Source organism: Pollachius pollachius, assembly GCF_949987615.1.
Source record: "Pollachius pollachius genome assembly, chromosome: 3".
NCBI lineage: Eukaryota > Metazoa > Chordata > Actinopteri > Gadiformes > Gadidae > Pollachius > Pollachius pollachius.
Genome location: NC_136936.1, coordinates 27,965,728 through 27,985,859, shown reverse-complemented (window position 1 = coordinate 27,985,859; position 20,132 = coordinate 27,965,728). Strand labels below are relative to the sequence as shown.

General features: G+C 47.7%; 1 protein-coding gene across 1 annotated transcript in view; it reads right to left on the bottom strand.

The window, feature by feature from the left end:
* Positions 1–20,132, bottom strand: part of ttn.1 (titin, tandem duplicate 1) — a gene marked incomplete at both ends in the record, with an annotated part of 341,754 nt that overhangs the window by 7,769 nt on the left and 313,853 nt on the right. The window contains 30 exons of the mRNA XM_079733756.1: positions 137–442; positions 579–1,154; positions 1,259–1,558; positions 1,723–2,025; positions 2,154–2,738; positions 3,050–3,352; positions 3,464–3,766; positions 3,947–4,246; positions 4,349–4,636; positions 4,863–5,456; positions 5,565–5,846; positions 6,210–6,512; positions 6,613–6,918; positions 6,999–7,298; positions 7,404–7,694; positions 9,310–9,615; positions 9,921–10,223; positions 10,507–12,573; positions 12,766–13,065; positions 13,174–13,458; positions 13,605–13,898; positions 13,995–15,761; positions 15,967–16,272; positions 16,364–16,666; positions 16,772–17,077; positions 17,578–17,865; positions 17,951–18,247; positions 18,351–18,653; positions 18,749–19,336; positions 19,444–19,740. Of these exons, the coding sequence (XP_079589882.1) occupies positions 137–442; positions 579–1,154; positions 1,259–1,558; positions 1,723–2,025; positions 2,154–2,738; positions 3,050–3,352; positions 3,464–3,766; positions 3,947–4,246; positions 4,349–4,636; positions 4,863–5,456; positions 5,565–5,846; positions 6,210–6,512; positions 6,613–6,918; positions 6,999–7,298; positions 7,404–7,694; positions 9,310–9,615; positions 9,921–10,223; positions 10,507–12,573; positions 12,766–13,065; positions 13,174–13,458; positions 13,605–13,898; positions 13,995–15,761; positions 15,967–16,272; positions 16,364–16,666; positions 16,772–17,077; positions 17,578–17,865; positions 17,951–18,247; positions 18,351–18,653; positions 18,749–19,336; positions 19,444–19,740 (13,350 nt within the window). The remainder of the gene's footprint in view (positions 1–136; positions 443–578; positions 1,155–1,258; positions 1,559–1,722; positions 2,026–2,153; positions 2,739–3,049; positions 3,353–3,463; positions 3,767–3,946; positions 4,247–4,348; positions 4,637–4,862; positions 5,457–5,564; positions 5,847–6,209; positions 6,513–6,612; positions 6,919–6,998; positions 7,299–7,403; positions 7,695–9,309; positions 9,616–9,920; positions 10,224–10,506; positions 12,574–12,765; positions 13,066–13,173; positions 13,459–13,604; positions 13,899–13,994; positions 15,762–15,966; positions 16,273–16,363; positions 16,667–16,771; positions 17,078–17,577; positions 17,866–17,950; positions 18,248–18,350; positions 18,654–18,748; positions 19,337–19,443; positions 19,741–20,132) is intronic.

Here is a 20,132-nt window from a genome sequence, read left to right as displayed (position 1 = left end):
CTAATATAATATATAACTGTGTTATTTGAAGTTATTAGTCAGTATAGAGTAATTTACCCTCAGTGGACTGATGAGGATATATATAATAAAAATACATAATGTGTAAAATATAATAATCATATATTGTGTTGCTCACCCAGTTGACTTTTGATGAGGATAGGTGCAGCCAGCTCCAGTGGCTCACTGTTGCCATAGCGATTCTGAGCAAACACACGGAAGAAGTATCCTGCACTGTCGACCAGGTTGGGAACCCGGCAGGACAGGCCGTTGATGGAGGAGGACACCAGCTCCCAGGTGGACTCCTCGTTGTCCTCACGCTTCTCCACAATGTAGTTGGTGATAATGGAGCCGCCAGAGTCCTTGGGAGCCTTCCAGCTGATGACCACAGAGTTCTTCAGCAGAGCCTCCAGGACGATGGGTCCCTCTGGGATGTCAGGCTTGTCTGCAATTACAGGGACAAACACCAGTAAATACAACTTCAATACCAGTACGACCAGCCCCTCTAGCCCCTCGACCAGTACATTCTATTTATAAATATAACATATCTTGTTGTATGCGATATATTTAGATTGACGTACCATAGATTTCCACGTTGAATGCAGTGTCGGCACGTCCAAAGTGGTTGTGCAGGCGGATTCTGTATTTGCCTCCGTTGACCCTGCGCTGGACGTTCTTTATGACCAGATGTGTGTAGTGCTCGGTGGTCTCGATGCTGATGTCGTCCGTGTTCTCCAGGGTCTTGGCACCGTGCAGCCACATGATTTTGGGCTCGGGCCGTCCGATGTACACCACGTGGATGCGCAGGGTGGTGCCCAGCCCGGCATAGTAGGTGTTCTTCAGGGGGTAGTCGGGATGGAAGCTGGGAGCCGCTTCTAGGACCAGCACTCCGGTGGTCTCTGCGTCCCCAGCGTCGTTGATGGCCTTGCAGGTGTACGCTCCTTCGTCTTCCTGCTGGTCGGTCATGATGGACAGTGTGTGGTTGCGACCATCAGAGCTCATCTCGTTCTTGCGAGACTCCACCAACTCCTTGCCGGCGTGGTACCATTTGATATCGGGCACGGGGCGGCCAATGATCTGGCACTTCATGACTGCCGGCTGGCCCAGCTTCGCAGTCACCTCATCCATCTCCTTCCTCAGGCTTGGCTTGGTTTCCACTGAAAGCACACAGCAAACCATTATTAATTAATAAGTCATAGGTATTCTGCGAGCATAGCAAGTAAACAATATGCATATATGTGCTTATGAAAGCCTGACTGACCACTGAGTTTAGTTTTGATGCATGTGGCCGTCCTGCGAGGTCTGCTGATGCCGGTCTCGTTCTCAGCAAACACTCTGAACTCATACTCGGTGGCCTCGGCCAGGCCGGGCACGGTGAATTCTGGGTCCTTCAGCCTCAGTTTGTTGCACTTCTTCCAGCTGCTTTCGGTGGACTTCCTGTGCTCCACCCAGTATCCAAGCACCACCTTTCCTCCGTCGCACGCAGGAGCCTTCCAGCGAATAGCGATGAAGTTCTTTGCTACATTCACCGTGTCAATCTCCCCAGGCTGGCTCGGCTTGTCTGAAAAAACAGATCACCAATTCACTTTCAGACCAAATTAATTTCCTATTCTTTGTGCAAAACATTGCTGATTAAATGTTAATACTAAATCTGACCGTGGAACTCCACGACCTGAGGATGACTGAAGGTTTACTGCTGTTAATGTCGATAATTTGTTGGCTTACCGAATGGATCTTTGCAGGTGACGGCTTCAGAAACACTTCCAGCCTCGCCCTCACCGATGTCGTTAACGGCAACGACGCGGAACAGGTACTCTGTGTCAGGCGTTAGTCCCGGCAGAGTGAATATGGTGGAGGTGATCTTCGTCTGGTGGCGAGACCATGTCTCAGCCGACACAACCTGGTACTCCAGGAAGTAGCCAGTGACAGGGGAGCCACCGTCGTCTTTGGGCTTGGTCCAGGCCAGAGCCACAGAGCTCTTGGTCACATCCATGATCTCTGGTGGAATGCTGGAGGGTTCGGGAACACCTGGGGACAGCCATGCACCTCATATTAATAACACTTATTACTACTACTTCCATTCTCAGGTCAGTTATTGCTTAAGTATGTCATCAACAATGCTGAAATGTGAACAGTGAAGATAAGCCAGTACTCACACACAGGGGTCTTTGGAACCAGGGGTTCTGAAGATTTGAGTGAAGCGCTGACACCGAAAGAGTTCTCAGCAGTGACCTTGAAGTGGTACTCTGTTCCCTCTCTCAGGCCCTTCACAGCCAGATGCGTGTCGGTGACTCGGGAGTCCACAGTGTACCAGGCATTCCTTGTGGCCTCGCGTCTCTCCACGATGTAGCCCAGGACCTCTGAACCACCGTCGTCACTGGGTGCCTTCCAAGACACCTTAACGGAGTTGGCCTGGACCTCATCGAAGCTCAGGGGTCCCTCTGGTGCGCTTGGTCGTCCGATGACCTTGACCTTGATCGTAGCCTTCTTCTTACCGACCTTGTTTTCTAGCAGGAGGTCGTAGACTCCAGAGTCGCTCCTCTGTGCTCCCTTGATCACCAGTTCGCTGGCGTCCTCGGTGCTGGCGATCATGGCACTCTCTGAGATGCTGCTGCCAACCTTGGACCAGTTGCAGGTGGGATGGGGTTTACCCTTGACGGGCAGAGACAGCCTCACCACCCCTCCTTGCCTTACCACATACACATCCTTGTACTTGAGTTCAAGGTCATAATCCGGAGATTCTGTGGGATCGAAAAGGGTTAGTCAGAACATCCAGAATATTGTTGTTTAAGGTTAAAGCTGTACAACTCAGCCCAATGTTGTGCCCCTTGTTGGACATTCAACTGGGCATCACGGGGTAAGTGGGTTTGACTTCTTAAATGAATATGATCATATTGATCATATTATGTAAGTATACTTATACATGTTAACTTTGGAGTTTAAAGTTCCATTCAAGGAATTTATATTTATATTTTTATTTATATTTATATTTATATTAATATTTTAACAATGTAGGAAATGATTATGTTGAGTTAAGGAGCGTGATCCATACCGAGCATCTCCGTCACTACGATGGTTCCAGGGACCTCGGCCGGTTCTCCAGAGCCGCCGGCGTTGCACGCCATGACCCGGAACATAAACTCCTCCCCTTGGGGCATCTGAGTCAGGGTGTATTCACAGATCAGGGACGGTGTGGTGTTGCACTTGGTCCAAGCCTGAGTTCCCACTTTCTGCATCTCAATGAGGTATCCGTCCACCCTGGCGTCTCCCTCGTCGTCAGGAGCGCTCCAGGCCAGGGACACCGATGACTTGGTGGTATCTGTGATCCTGGGGTTCTGAGGGCACCCAGGAGGGTCTGGAGGGGAAAACAGAGGGAACAATTTGTTTTATATATATATATCACTTCATACAAAGAAGATAGAATGTGCTCTCCAAACTGGGGAGTCAGGGGTTAGTACCCTCTCACCGATTGGGTCTGTGGCAACGGCGGGCTTGGACAGCAGGCTGGGCTTGCTCAACCCTCGGGCGTTGATGGCGGTGATTCTGTGTTCGTACTCCAGCCCCTCGATCAGCCCGGTGGATCTGTACCTCTGCATGGTGACCGGGTTCTTGTTGGCACGCACCCATCGTTCTGCCCTGACCTCTTTGCGCTCAATGATGTAGCCAGAGACCTCCAGACCTCCGTCCTCCTCTGGTGGGTTCCATGCCACCGTCATGCCGTCACGAGACACGTCAAAGACGGTCGGTCGACCAGGAGGTCCGGGCACATCTGGAGATCAGGAAGCAGTCTCATCAACATCTATATTCCAAATATAATTTCATTCATAATATCGATAATGGCAATGCTGATATGATCAGCTTGTGGTGCTGAATGCTAATGATGCTAAATGCTGAACAGAACAAACTGTCAGTGCTGTGGTTATTAGGGTATTATGTGGATCCTCCTTACTGTTCAGGCTCTTGCACATGACGACGTCGGACTGCAGGAACTCTCCCGTGCCGTAACGGTTCACCGCTGCCGCGCGGAACACATGCTCATTGCCCTCGATCAGCTTGTCAAATTTGAAGGTGGGTCTGCTGACAGAGTCACAGATGGGCACCCAGCCGGGGCGGTGGGCGTCCCGCTGCTCCACCATGTAGCCACTGACCGGGGCGCCTCCGTCCCTCTCTGGGGGGTCCCAGCTACAGGTCACAGAGGTGGCGTCCACCTCATCAAACCTGATGGGGCCTTTGGGCTCGTCCGGTTTGGCTGGAGAAACAAAAATAATCATGATGTTACAATTCAGTTTCTATCGTCGATGAGATCCATGGAATTCAATCAAAACCGAAGGAGATTCAAAGTGGTTCTTACAGAGCACGACGACCTTGATGACCTCGGTCGTGACCCCGGTGATGTTCTTGACCTCCAGGGTGTAGTCGCCGGAGTCGTCGATGTTGGTGTCGGAAACGGTGAGCTTGGAGAACTTCCCGGTGCTCTTCACCTTGACGCGCTCCGACCCCTTCATCTTGGTACCAGCAAAGTACCAGGAGCAGACAGGGGGAGGTCTGCCCACGATGGGCAGGTCCAGGTCCAGAGCCTTCCCAGCCAGGACATTCACCACCTTCTGAGGAATGCTGGACAGATCCACAATGGGCACCACTGGAGAAAGAACACAGGTAATAATGGAGTCAGGAATTGTTTGTTGCATTTTTCTACTACTGCCATGCCTTTCTAAACATGTGAGGATCTTACCTCTATATTACACATGATATAATTACCTTGTGTATTGTTTATTACATATGATATATTCAGAACATGTTAGCATCTTACCTCATGTATTGTTTACTACATATGATATAATTAAAACTTGTGAGGATGTTCTCACCTCTTTGTTCCTGTACCGTGACAGCGGTGAGCATCTCCTTGGGCTCGCTGGCTCCTCTGCTGTTGATGGCTAGGATTCTGAACAGGTATTGCTCGTTCTCGTTCAGCTTCTCGATGGTGTGCTCAAAGTCGGTGGTCTTCATGGTAGCCACCTTCATCCATTTGTCAGTACCGAACTTGCAGGCTTCGATGGCGTAGGCGGTCAGTCTGCTGCCCCCGTCATGCTCTGGCTTCTCCCAGCCAAGAGTCACCGAGGTCTTGGTGACATCGATCATCTCCAGCTTCTGAGGAGGCTCAGGCACTTCACACACCAATATCACGTCCGGAGTCTCACAGGCCTCACCAATGCCGTAGATGTTCTCAGGCAGCACTCTGAAGTAGTACAGCATGCCCTCCATCAGACCGTCAATCTTGTAAGAAGTCTTGCTGCACTTGGAGGTGACGGTCTTGTAGGCCCTCATGGAGGCTTCCCGTCTCTCGATGATGTAGTTGTTGACTGGTGCGCCGCCGTCCACTGTGGAAGCCTCCCACGAAATGGTAGCAGACTCCTTTGTCAGTTCCTTGATCTTGATTGGTCCAGTTGGCCCAGGTGTATCTGAAAAACAAATACAATGGTCACGATTCCTCTTGACTCTATTCAGAGAAAGTCAAGTGTAATCTGTGTTTTTATATAAATTCCCAGATGAGTCTGACACCATCTTACCGTAGATCTTCACGAGGATGTGGACCTCCTTTTTTCCTGCAGAGTTCTCTGCTACCAGGGTGTATTTGCCAGCGTCGTAGCGGTGCACCTTGTCGATGATGAGCGTGGTGGAGGTGCTGGTGACGTCAATGAAGCCACGGTTATGCAGGTCCACGCCAGCCTTGCTCCAAGTGAGGGCAGGAGCGGGGCGGCCGGTAACTGTGACAGGCATGCGCAGGGAGCCGCCGGCACGCAGGCAGATAGTCTTCCTCATGTCGTCGTGCACCTCAAAGTCAGGAATTTCTGCAGCACATGGGAGAACACCTCTTAGTTTCATCTTCTTAAAGCTTTAGTCAACAACAACTTTAGACTATAGCTATTGTGACCCTGATATAACTTTAATTATAATGCAATAACTAAAGTGATGCTGATAAAAATGAAAAGAATTATGTAATAACTAATAATTATGTAATACTATAGTGATCTTGATATATATATAATATGATATCCACAAGTATATAATATAGTATATAATAGTATATAATAAGTATATAATATATATATAATATGATATCCACAAGATCCTGGTATCACTGTTATAATAATATCCACAAGTGATCATGGTATTAACTATAACTCTGGCGTTGTTGGAGAGAGGCGACCTACCTATCCTCTCAACCGGCTCCATCTCTATGCAGGCTTCACTGAAGTCTCCGGTGCCGTTGATGTTGATACCGGCTACTCTGAAGCAGTACTTCTTGCCTGAGGACAGAGCTGGTACCACATGCTCGCTGGTCCTCAGGGTCTTCTCGTGGGTCTTTGTCCATTCCTCGGCTCCTGACTCCTGCATCTCCAGGATGTAGCCAATCACGTCGGCTCCTCCGTCGTCAACCGGCCTCGACCAGGCCAGGCTGATGCTATCGGCATGTGTGTCCACGATACGTGGAATAGAAGGAGGAGCAGGAGTGCCTTAAGGGAGATGGGAGTTCATAGTTAGTATTATTCATACGACACGTAGAACATATGTATCTCCAGAAGTGAATGAGTTGTTTTTTCTGCAGAGACTTACATGTGGGCACTCTGCAGATCACATATAGTGACACCTCACTGGCTTCACCCTCTCCCGCCTTGTTAATTGCGGTAACTCTGAACTGGTAGATGTTTCCCTCGGTCAGGTCCGACACCTTCAGCATGCTGTCTACCAGGGTCCCGTCTCGGTTCACTTTGACCCAACGGGCGCTCTTCTTCTCACGCCTCTCCACCAAGAAGTGGAGGATCGGGCTGCCCCCGTCACTCTCTGGCTTCAGCCACTCGATGGTGGCAAAGTCCTTTCCGGACGCCAGGATTTCTGGGGCTCCCGGAGGAGATGGCACAGCTAGGGAAGAGGGAGGTTTGTCAGCAGAAGTTAGCGAGGCCAAAACCCATTGTATGAGGTAAGGTTTCAAAGTGACTTACTGAATGTGTTCCTGGCTATCATGGGTTCAGACTGCAGGAGGACTCCAGAGCCATACTTGTTGACTCCTCGGACTCTGAAGAGGTACTCTGTGTTCTTGAACAGTCTAGTAATGTTGCACTTCAGCTCCTTGCACTCATCATCCATCACCACCCAGTTGAGGCGGTTGGTGTCGCGGCGCTCCACGATGTAGTGAGACACATCGTCGCCACCATCCTCCAGAGGAGGGTTCCAGCTCAAAGTGCATGACTCTTCTGTGATACTGCTGATCCTAATGCTGCCTTTGCAGACACCAGGAGTATCTACAAGAGAGAGGACATTTTACATGCTGCAGACACCGGGAGGATCTACAAGAGAGAGGACATGAACTGTGAGTTATTCTCTTGAAGACCAGTGTTTCCACTCACCGAGGACCTTGACGTTGACCTCAGCTGTCCTGGTTCCACTGACGTTCCTGACGGTTAGGATGTACTGGCCGGTGTCGTCCCTGTCACAAAACTTGATGATGGCCATGGCTTTGGTGGGGGTGTATTGCAAGTGGTACTTCTCACACAGCTCCAGGTCTCTGGTTCCCTTTGACCAGCAGGCCTTGGGGTCTGGCCGCCCGCCCACAGCAGCATCCAGGACCAGGTCAGAACCGGCTCGGACCGTCACTGTGTCCAACAGCAACTTGCTGTCCAGCTTAGCCTTTGGAGGTTCTGCAGTCCACAATAGAAACGGTAGGTTAATAAATGAGTTTACCCACTCAATAATATATACACAATAATAATAATAATAATAATAATAATAATAATAATAATAATAATAATAAACATAACTTTGTGATTAACGGGGTCCGAACAAAATTAAAAGTCAAGAACACACTAATGGAAGATATATAAATATAACATATAATTGCCATATTTAAGGAAAGATGTTCCACTTATAAACCTCAACTGCAGCCTCATTCACATGGTCAAAATGTCTATTGAAAAGCACCCAACATCCAGAAAACTCAAAGCACACATTTCTCAAGTGAATTAAGGGCTTTCCTCAAAGCATATACCTCAAAAATCTAATTATGAAGGAAAAATGGTTAACGAAGAAGTTCCCCATAATGCCATACTGGGTCTTGGCAGTCCAATTCTTGGAACTAATGAGCCAGAATGTTGATTGCCTGATGAATTTCAGGTGCTGTTCAATGTTGTGTTTCTTAAATGAGTGGCAATGACAGAATGTCATGTTCAGCTTGCTCTAATCAGGATTCAAACTCTCAACCTAAGGATCACCAGTACACGGCATTAACCCGTTGAGCCACTGACATTCCTGAACTGCATGAAGTCTCATTCACATCGAGAAAATGTTGATTGATAAGCACACAACATCAAGAAAACTCCAAGCACACATTTCACAAGAGAATTAAGGGCTTTCTTAAAATAGTACAGATCTGAAAATTTGCACTGTTAATGGTATCCACCTAATGATAGCCGTATGGTAGTTATACAATAACAAAATGGTCATATAGGCAAAATAGGTTGAGACTTTGGACGTTTTGCTTTTCTATGAAATTGTGGGAAAAGTAAACGTTTTTAGAGCAGAAGACCAGGATGAAAAAAGATGCATCTGATTTTAGAGATTAATATGATAATAATTTTGAGTCCAGGTCAATCTCGTAAGGAGAAATAAGGCTAGTTCATAATTTTTTAAATAGCGCCACCTTTGGGTGCAGTACCACAATTTGGGTTTATTAGTGGTGGGGGGTATTGGTATCCACCTAATAATTGTTGTATGTTTTTTATACAATAACAAAATGGTCATATAAGAAAAATGGGCTAACTGCTCCAACTTTATTGGCCAATATTTCTCAAATGGAACTAAGTAAAACAAATTCTGTCCGATGATTTTTGTGAGGCTTGGTCTAAAGATTTTATGTGGCAATTTTGGTGAATTTTTGATTATTTTTGTAGCCTGTGAATCTTTTTATTATGTTTAGCTTTAATATGAAATCGTGGGAAAAGGATTTTATAAATGCGTCTGATTCTAGAGATTAATATTCTGAAAGAATTTTGAGTCCAGGTCAATCTGGTAAGGAGAAATAAACCTAATTCATGATTTTTTACAATAATTTTTTACAATAAATCTGGGTTTATGGGTAGAGGGGGTTATTGGTAACCATACCTGAAAATCTCAAGAGTTGTCGACTTACGGTATAGGCTGCAGTTTGACTTTTACAGAATTTGAGGGGAAAAAAAAACGTTACAGAAACAATAGGGGCCAAGCAGCTTTGCTGCTCGGACCCCTAATAAACAACAATAATAATATCTGACAACGTACCGAAGTCGGTCTTGCACTGCACGGAGCCAGTAGAGTCTGAAGGCATGCTGAACACCTGGTTGGTGTTCTTGGCGACAACTCTGAACTCGTAAGGCTCTCCCTCTCCCAGGGCGGTGACCGTGAAGAAGGTATCAGTCACGTTTGTGTAGTTACACTTGAGCCAGCGACCTTCCCCGGTCAGGGTGTAGTTCTTACGCTCGATGATGTAGCCCACTATGGGACAACCGCCGTCGTTCAGTGGAGAAGACCACTTAAGTGACACAGTGGATCTGGTGACGTTTGTGACTTCAGGTTTGCTTGGTGGGCCTAGAACCAAACACAATGCTCTTATCATACAGTTACTAGAGAGATACTTCTGGCTTGCTAGATGGGTATAGAAAACAACACTATGTATGATGTACTTTATATTATGGAGTTTAATATCCTTGTATTCTAATAAGTGCTGCTGACATGGACCATGAACCATGGCATTATTACTTGGACATGTTAGACGTGATGAAAGATGATAACCACAGTGTGATTTCATGGTGCTCTACAGTGGAAGTGGTGCTCTACAGTGGAGGGGGTGCTTTACAGTGAAGGTGGTGCTCTACAGTGGAGGTGGTGCTCACCAACAGGGTTCTGAGCCACAGTCCTCTTGGACGCCTCGCTGGCCTTGCTGAGACCAGCGCTGTTCATGGCAGAGATTCTGAACTGGTACTCCAGGCCTTCAACCAGTCCTTCCACCTTGTAGTTACACTCAAAGCAGGGGACCTTGTTTTCTCTAACCCAGAGGATGATGTTCCTCTCCTTCTTCTCAATCCAGTAGCCAGTCACCTTGCTGCCTCCATCATTGTAGGGTTCTTCCCATTTGATGTGCATGCTGTTGGCTGTGACTCCAGACACGCTGGGCCTGGTTGGCGGGCCTGGGGGTGCTGGAGGAAGAGTTTTTAAATCATGTTTATATAAGGTTCTATATATATATATATATATATATATATATATATATATATATATATATATATATATATATATATATATATATATGTAAGGTATATAAGGTTATATATGCTAGACAAGTTTGACATCTAAAGTTTATCCAGATTGTTTTCCACAATGAATAACAACGATGAAATATGATCAACGAATCATTCAGGGGGTAATGGAGGAACAAACAGTAGCTATGACGGCACTGGCCAGATAAAAAGCATTACTCACTGAATGGATGCTCAGCAATGATGGTCTCAGATTCCGTGGACTTGCTGACTCCGAATTGGTTTTCAGCACAGACCCTGAAGGTGTACTGCATGTACTTGGTCAGGTGACTAACGTGGAGGGTGGTGCGCTTCACGCTGGAGTTGATGAGCTGCCAGGCGGTGGAGCCAGACTCGCGTTTCTCCACAATGTAGTTGGTGATGTCAGTTCCACCATCATCCTCTGGTGCTCCCCATTCAATCGTACAGGACTCCGAAGTGATGGAGGAGACCTCAATGGTTCCGCCAGGAGGACTTGGCCTTCCAATAACGTTGACATTAATAGCGAAGGTCTTGTTTCCTGCCGCGTTCTCCAGGGTCAGGTAGTATTTACCTCCATCTCCTCTCATGGCCTCCTTAACAGTGATGCTGGTCCTATCTTTGGCAACCGTGATGGAGACTCTGTCTGTGTTCTTCAGCCTCATTTCCTCCAGCCTCCAGCTCACCTTAGGAGCAGGTCTTCCACTGAAAGGAACATCGATGGTGAAGGTCTTTCCAGACCTGCATGTGATGAGCTGGTTGATGATCTCACTGAGGTCAGCCGCAGGTTCGATGTGAGGCTCCTTGACTAGAACAGAGGCCAAAGTCTCCTTCGGCTGGCTTAAGCCAGATTCGTTCTTGGCCTTGACACGGAAGTCATACTCATCGCCTTTGTTCAGCTTCTCAACAGAGAATGTGAGGTTCTTTGTGTTTCCAACTACCATCCATTTATCTGTACCCTTAGCTCTCACCTCAACAACGTAGCACTGGATACGGCTACCGCCGTCGTGCTCTGGCTTCAGCCATCCCAGAGACACAGAGGTGTCTGTGGTGTCGAGGATGTCCAGCCTCTTTGGAGACGAAGGCTCTGCTGTAGCAATGGTAGGATCAGTCAGCTCCAGTGCTTCTCCCAGGCCATGTTGGTTCTCAGCAGAGACTCTGAAGAAGTATGGAACCCCTTCCAGCAGGTCCTGGATCTTCAGGATCTGCTTGGTGCATTTTCCACCAGACTGCTGCCAGGTGCGGCGGCTGGCTTCACGTCTTTCTACGATGTAGTGATGGATGCGGGCTCCACCATCGTTAATGGGAGGCTCCCAGGTCAGAGTGACCGATCCTCTGCCTACCTCCTGGATGGCCAGGGTCTGTGGAGCTCCAGGGGTATCCATCACTTTCACAGTATAGGTAATAGTCTTGATACCACTGGGGTTCTCCAGTGTAATGCTGTATTTGCCGGATTCATTTCTACTGCAGTTTTCCATGCTCAGTGAGCTGTAGCCCTCTGTAGTAGAGACCTCAGACAAGACACCTAGTTCCCCGTCCTCCTTGGTCCAGCTTGCTGTGGGAATGGGCTTCCCTCTGAAGTTGATTCCCAGACATACCGAGCCTCCAGCCTTGACAATGTTTGTCTGCTTAAAGCTTGCATCGATGTCTACCTGTGGGGGCGTGAGTCTGTCTACGGCCTGAGCAGCCTCGGGGGTCTCCTGGTCCTCACCCCGGCCCACATGGTTGACCGCCGCAACACGGAACAGGTATTCAGATCCTGTCTCCAGGCCAGTCACCTCGTAGGTGGTTTGTGTCACCAATTCCTCGTTCACTCTAGTCCATTCCTCTTCTTCTCCCTTCACCATCTCGACGATGTAGCCCAGGACCTCCGTGCCTCCATCATCTGCGGGCCGGGACCATTCAAGGCTTATGCTTGTGTTGCTGGAGTCAGACACACAGACCACCGACGGGGCACAGGGGATGTCCTTGGGCTCTGCGGCCATGATGGGCATCGAGACATTGCTGGGAGTGCCCACGCCGGCATCGTTCACGGCCATGACACGGAACTCGTACTCGGTTCCCTCAGTGAGGTGGAGCACCTTGTGGGCAACCTCAGTGATGGGTTTCTTCGTGATCACTTTGTAGAAGCGGGTGGTCTTCTTCTCCCGCTTCTCCAGGATGTAGGACTGAATGGGGTCTCCTCCGTCAGAGGTTGGCGCCGTCCAGGCCAGTGTGATGCTGTCTCCGCTCGCCTCGGTGACATCAGGAGTGCCTGGGGCATCCGGAGTGGCTGGGGAAATAGTCACTTTTTATTCTTTATACTTATTATTATATGTCTTTTTAGTCTTTATACTAATATTATCATTATTATAACTATTATTATTAATAATCATAGTCATTGTGAAGGTCAAGTTTGTTCAGCTTAAAAAAATGCTTAACTCCCAGGGTGCGAAGCCACCCTAGTTAGTAAGATCAAACTTACTGTATTGCAACTGAGCGATGACAGGGCTGGAGTCCAAAGGTCTTCCCACTCCAAACTTGTTTACAGCAGAAATCCTGAACTGGTACTCATTAGTTTTTATCAGCTTTGTGGCATCAAAGGTGCATTCCTTGCACTCATCAGTAACCATTGCCCAAGATATCTTGGCTGTCTCACGCTTCTCGATGAGGTAGTGGGAAACCTCGGAGCAGCCATCGTTTTCTGGCGGGCTCCAGGACAGAGTGCACTTGCCCTCGGAGATACGGCTGAAGGTGATGGGTCCCGCCGGCTCCCCAGGTGTGTCTACACAAAGAAACGAGCTAATTTAATACTTCACATTGTGTATGCATATACATGTATATAAGATTTCTCATTTAATCAATTTAGCTGGAGCTAATACTAAAACTGCACCTTGGACTTGGACAATAATAGTCTCCTTCTTGGTTCCAGAGCCATTGGTGGCCTCAACAGTGTATACACCCTTATGGGTACGATCAGCATCCCTGACAAACAGGGTGCTGGATCCAGCCATGTTAATAACGTCCATGATCTTCTTGGTTATCTCCACTCCATCTCGGTGCCACACCACTTTGGGAACAGGACGGCCGGTGATGGTCACCTTCAGTCGGATGTTGTCTCCTGCCTTGACTGTTAATCCTTCAAAGTACTCGGGACCAAACTCAATGTTTGGTGCAGCTAACAAGAGAAAAATAATTAGTTTGTAATCAATATTCAAGAAATTTTTGGCCTGACAAATATTGTGTTTTCATTTATTCAACTAATATAGTTTTGATCACTGAGCTTTTCCGTGGGTTCAAACAATTTATGAGGTAATCCCTCACCGTTTTCACTTCTGACCACGATGAAGCCAGAGGAGTTGGAAGGTGGGCTAATAACGCCAATTGCATTCCTGGCGATGACTCTGAACTCATAGCGCTCGTTCACAGCCAGGCCAGTAACTGTGTACTCGCAGTCATGGACTTCTGTCAGGTTAGCCCTGAACCAGCGACCCTTGCCCTGCCGTTTCTCAATGCTATAGGAAGTGATTTTACTGCCACCGTCTCGTTTGGGAGCATCCCACTTCAAGCTCACAGAGTCACCAGTCACATCGGTGTAGTCCGGCTGGCCAGGAGGATCTGAAAATAAAGTTTATTATTATATTATCCTGTCAGAGAAACATACGTTATATGACATTTACTACAGACATAACTCGTGAGTACGCAAGTCCTCACCAACAGGAGAGACAGCCATGGTTGGCTTGCTCTCGTCACTCATCCTGCTAAATCCAGAGTCGTTCTTGGCGTATACCCTGAACGAGTACTGCAGGCCTTCGATCAGGCCCAGGATGCGGTACTCCGTCTTGGTCACCAGCATGTTGTTCACCTTCTGCCACATGATGCTGTTCATCTCCCTCTTCTCCACATGGTAACCTTGGATGGGCGCGCCGCCGTCGTAAATGGGCTCCTCCCATTGGATGGACATGCCGTCGTTGGTGACGTTGTACACAAAGGGAATGCCTGGTGGGCCTGGAGGCCTGAACTGGTGCTTAGCAATAACCATCTGGGACAGCAGCGGCTCACTCAGACCGTACCTATTCTCAGCACACACTCTGAACTGGTACTGCGAACCCTTGATCAGGTTGGGGATCTTGAACTGTGTGCCTTGCACACTAGAGCAGGCCATCTTCCAGTCAGACTGAGTGGCGTCCCGCTTTTCTATAGTGTAGCACGTGATTTCTCCACCTCCGTCGTCATTGGGTTCCTCCCATGAGATTGTGATGCTCTCGGCTCTCACCTCATCCAAGAGGATTGGTCCGACTGGCTTGGACGGTGGTCCCAATGTGATCACATGGATGTGGAAGGATTTCCTGTTGACGTTGTTGTCAAGGGTTAACGTGTATTTTCCCTCATTCTCCTTTGTAACATTCTTGATCATTATTGTGGCTTTGCTCTCAGTTTTCTTGAAGCGGATCTGGTCGCTCTCTTTCAGAGGCATGCTGTCCTTGAACCACAGGGTATTTGGTCTCGGCTTGCCCTTGTAGGGCAGCTCAATGTGGACATTGTGTCCCAGACGAACACTAAAGGTTCCTCCTGGGTAATCTGCAAGACAGGCCTCAGGTGTAATAATGTAGTCGATCACCTTGATTGGCCCAACCTCCACAAAGTCACCTTGACCCTTATCATTCCTTGCAGCAACTCTGAAGAACATATCTGTATGTTCTTTTAGTTTCTTCACCTCACACTCACACTGCTTGCTCGTTCCTCCCAGGGACCATTCCTCCTCACTCTTCAGCCTCTTCTCAATCATATAATCAGAGATGATGCTGCCACCATCATAATCCGGTTTCAGCCACTGGAGAGTGACGGAGGTCTTGGATGAATCCTTCATTGTCACTTCCTTGACTGGTCCTGGTACCTCGGTAGCCTTCACTGGCTCAGCAGTGTCACATGCGTCACCAATGCCATTCTCATTCTCCGCAGACACGCGGTAGAAGAAAGACGTTTTCTCAGAGAGGTCTTCAATGGTGTATGATGTGTCGGTGCATTTATTGGTGACAGCAGAATATGCCCTCTTTGAAGAATCTCTCTTCTCAATGATGTAGTTGGTGATTTCAGCTCCACCATCCAGAAGTGGCGTCTCCCAGCAGAGTGTCACCTTCCCACGAGTCACATCCTTCAGAACCAGGTTCCTACAGGGAGCAGGGGTGTCCTGGACCTTTACAGAGAGGGTCACGGTCTGGGGTTCTCCCACCCCATTCCCAATCTTGACATTGTACTTTCCAGTATCGAGCCTGGTAACCTCACGCATGACAAGGACTGAGGTGGTGTCTGAGTGGTGGAACTCATATTTGGGGTCGTTGTTGATGCACTCTTCTCCCTTGCTCCAGGAGGCTGTGGGTGCAGGTCTTCCCTTCAGGGGAACAGACAGCTCCACATCCTTTCCTGCCTTGACAATGTAGTGAGTTCTCATGGCTACATCTGGATCCACCTTGGCCTCCTCTGCAGAAAATATGGCATATGAGTTTCTCAAACATGCACTCAAGCAATTAATACTGTAGTATAGAATATAGTGTAGGCATCATTAATAAACCAGTATTGTTGTAATTGATGGAAGCATTACTTTTCTATACATTATACGGACAGAGTATAGTTAGAGTATAGACATCCTGAATAAAGCAGTATTGTTCTGATTGTGAGTTCATACCCAGGATGTCCTTGGCCTGCACAGCATCAGTCATCTCCAGAGGGTCTCCACGACCAGCACAGTTGACGGCAGACACTCTGAAGAAGTAGTTGACGTCTGGCTTCAGGTCATGGACAGTGTACTCTGTTGTTTTGACCTCTCCCTTGGAGGTAATAAGGGCCCATTCTTCCTCTCCCTCCACAAGCTTCTCCACCATGTAGCTGATGACCTCGCTGCCTCCATCCCATTCAGGCTTGGACCAGCCCAAGGTGATGGATGTCTTGGTGGAGTCCACCACCCTCAGCTTACAAGGCTCATCTGGATATTCTGATATAGTAGTAGGGGGTGTAAGAGTTAGATTTTTAGATGAGCTACAGAACACACATCATCATGGTCTAAAGTATTACTCTGGACCTACCAACTGGATCAGCAGCCCTGTAGTAGTCCGAGACCTCAGAGAGGGGCCCTAATCCCGCCTTGTTGATGGCACATACGCGGTACTGGTACTCATTGCCCTCTGTCAGATGGTAGATGGTCTGCTTGGTGTCAGTGATTAGGTCTTTGTTAACCCGGATCCAGCGCAAGCTCTTCTTGTCACGTCTCTCCAGGTAGTAGCCAGTGACGGCAATGCCTCCATCCAAGCCTGGTTTGCCCCATTCCACCACCATATTGGTCTTGGTGATGGTGTTCACCTCAGGGGTGCGTGGCTGCCCAGGAGTCACTGCGGAAACACACAGTGCATAGAGTTTTAGTTGTGAAACATTCAACTGAACATGGTTAATTCACGGTAGTTAATAATGTTGTAAAGTATTGTTGAAAGACTTACCGAAGGCATTCTTAGCGACAACTGGTTCGGACTCAAGAGCTTCTCCGACTCCCAGCTTGCTGACCCCCATCACTCGGAACACATACTCGTTTCCTCTCAACAGCTTTGAAACACTGACATGGGTCTGCTCCAAGCAGTCAGACACCGTGGACCAAACCACTCGGCTGGTCTCGCGCCTCTCCACCACGTAGTGTGTCACTTTGGCGCCTCCTTGGTCATCCTCGGGCACCGCCTCCCAGCCCAAGATGATGCGGTCGGCGGTGACGGATTTGAATGTAATTTCACCAGCCGGGGGACCAGGCTTGTCTGTAGGAGGTAGAGAGATAAACACTTGAACATTGGTAAACATAAGTGAGAGAGGTTGCTGTTGGTTGATATTGATGTTCTTTTGGCATCAATGTACTTCTGCACTGTTTGTCGCAGAAAAATGTACCTCTTTTTCAGAAGATTTGCTCCATTCATTTTCGTTATTCTTATATTTTAAATTCTGTGATTATTTATTGAATTGTCTTGCATTAAAATATATAATGGGAGTTGGTTGCAGGTATGTCCTGTCTGCAGGTATGTGCAGGTCGTTAGCACAAGTGGTTGCACCTGGGCCTGGCCAGGAATATTAAGCTGATCGCTCTTCCTTTTCACCCTTGCTATGAGAGCTAGCTTAATTGCTGTTGCTGGCAGCAGCAGTCGCATCTAACAGCTGCCAGATAGCTCTCACACATTTTATTCAGAAAATGCAACATTCTTGTTGTTATTATTTGTCAAGATATGAAGATGATTATAAAACATTTAGTAGATTAATAAATTACCAAGAATTTCGATCCTGATGGACGCAGAGGCCGAACCCAGAGCATTCTTGATCTTTATTTCGTATGTGCCGGTGTTGAAGCGAGAGGCGTCCTTGATGAGCACACCAGAGAAATCCGTTGTGCTTTCAACAGACAGTATGGAGGACGACACCAGCTCCTTCCCATCCTTTAGCCACTCGATGGTTGGCAGAGGATTGGCAATGATTCCCACCCTGAGTTTCACTGCAACTCCAGCCTTGTATTGGACGACATCCAGGTACTCGGGGGGAAGGTCAATCGCTGGAGCACCTGAGATATAATTCATTGATTTTAGTAAAGAAGTAGAAAATTTCCACCTACAGAATATTAATAATGCATTCAAGTTGCCACTTACCACATGAATCAACACAGGTGACTGGGCCAGCGCTGAGGGATGGGTTGCTAACTGAGCCGATAGTATTCTTGGCATAGACTCTGAACTCGTAGGACTCATCCTGGGTCAGACCAGACACAGTGAAGCCCATGTCAATGATGTTGGTGAAGTTTGCTTTTACCCATCGTCCTTTGGGACCATCTCTCATCTCTACGCTGTAGCCGGTGATCTTGCTGCCACCGTCGTAAGGGGGCCTCTGCCAGGCCAGGCAGACAGAGTTCTTGGTAACTTCTGTCACTTGCACGTTGGATGGGGGCTCTGAGGAAACATAGAGCGTTAACCTCAAACTTAAAGCTTCTAAAATATAAAAACGAAAGATTACACTTGGTAACAATATGTTAAATATAATAATAACACTTACCACAGGCATCGATAGCCAGCACTTCCTCTGATGTTTTGCTCAACTTGCCAATGCCAGCTGCGTTCTCTGCAGCAACCTTGAACTCATAGAAGAGACCAGGGCAGATATTGGAGACCCTCCACTGGTTGGCTGGGATGGCCGTCTTGTTCACCTTCTGCCACAAGATGCTGCTTCGTTCCTTCATCTGGAGGTGGTATCCGATCACCTGGTTTCCACCGTCTACCACAGGCTCGTTCCAGCACACCAGCAGGTTCTCTCTCGAGACGAAGCCGATCCAGGGGGTGGAAGGCGGGCCAGGGATGGCTAAAGTCAACAAAATGTGGTGTTAATAATATTGTACACAGAACCAAATCCATTAAGATGAAAACACAAAGATACAGAACCAAAGGAATACATACTGTAAGGAAGCTTGACTGTGATTGGTTTAGTGTCAATGTGGTTGCTGACTCCGTAGCGATTCTCTGCCTTGATTCTGAACTGATACTCCTCTCCCCTGGTTAGCTTCGTCACCTTGACTGCACTTCGGGCGATGTTCGTGGAGACCTCTGTCCAGCTAGGAGTACTGGTCTCACGTCGGAGAACAATATAGTTTGTGACTGGGCTGCCGCCATCATATTCCGGAGGGGACCATTTCAGACACACTGTACTTTCTCCGATCTCTCCCACCTCCAATGGGCCGACAGGAGGTCCAGGGCGGTCCAGCACCACAAAGATGACGGGGATCTTGGTGGTTCCTCCGACATTAGAGGCAGTGACCTCATATCTCCCAGCGTCACTAGTGGTGCTTTCGTTCAAGGTGATTGTGAGGCTCTCTGGGGTGACCTCAGTCAGAAGCCTCTTGGAGCCCTTGATAACCACGTTGTTTTTGGACATGGTCACTTTAGGCATGGGCTTGCCACTGAGAGGAATCTCAAAGGTCAGGTTGCCACCTGCTCTTACATAGACAGTGTTCTTGGGGTAGTTCTTCAGATCAAACTCAGGAGACTCTGTTCGAATGAAGGGAAAAAAGGTTAAGAAAGGTTCTGGATTAAATGCACACTAAATATGTATACATAACTTATTGGAGGTGTGAAATCAAGCCAGGGGTGCATACCGTGTATTTCTTTGACAACAACCGGTACAATCATCTCTTTGGGCTCGCTGAGTCCGGCATGGTTGTCAGCACGCACTCTGAAGAAGTACTCAGCACCTTCCCTCAAGCTCTTGATGGTGTGACTCATGGTTTTTACTGTAGCACACTTAATCCACTTGCTCTGTCCCTTCTCCATGGCTTCAATGAGATAGCCAGACACCCTGCTGCCACCGTCGTACTCTGGTCGGGTCCAGGCAATGGTGACGGAGTCCTTGGTAACATTTGCAACTCCAAGTTTCGTGGGAATACTTGGTACCTCTGTAAATAGAAATGAATGAATTATGAAACAAATTAAGTTAAGGTCCTCATGTTAGTTACTTTTATCAATTATTAAAAGGGATCTACCAATCAGGTAATGTTAGGACGAATGTTACTGAAAACGAATAGAAAACTACTATTTGTACACATTCGTACAGTGATGTGAAATAGGCCAATTAGCACAAGTATACAACCACGTTGCACGTGGTTGCGTACTTTAAAACATCAGATTTTACATAGTCAATAAAGTCAGGGATAGTTTATGCTGACATATTTGATGAACAATTGTCTTTCAGTCAGATAACTCCAACTGTTAACCAACGGTAGCATATGCACCTCAAGCATTAATTATTGGGCTTTATTTAGGGAGTTTTGCACACAAGGAAAGTTGT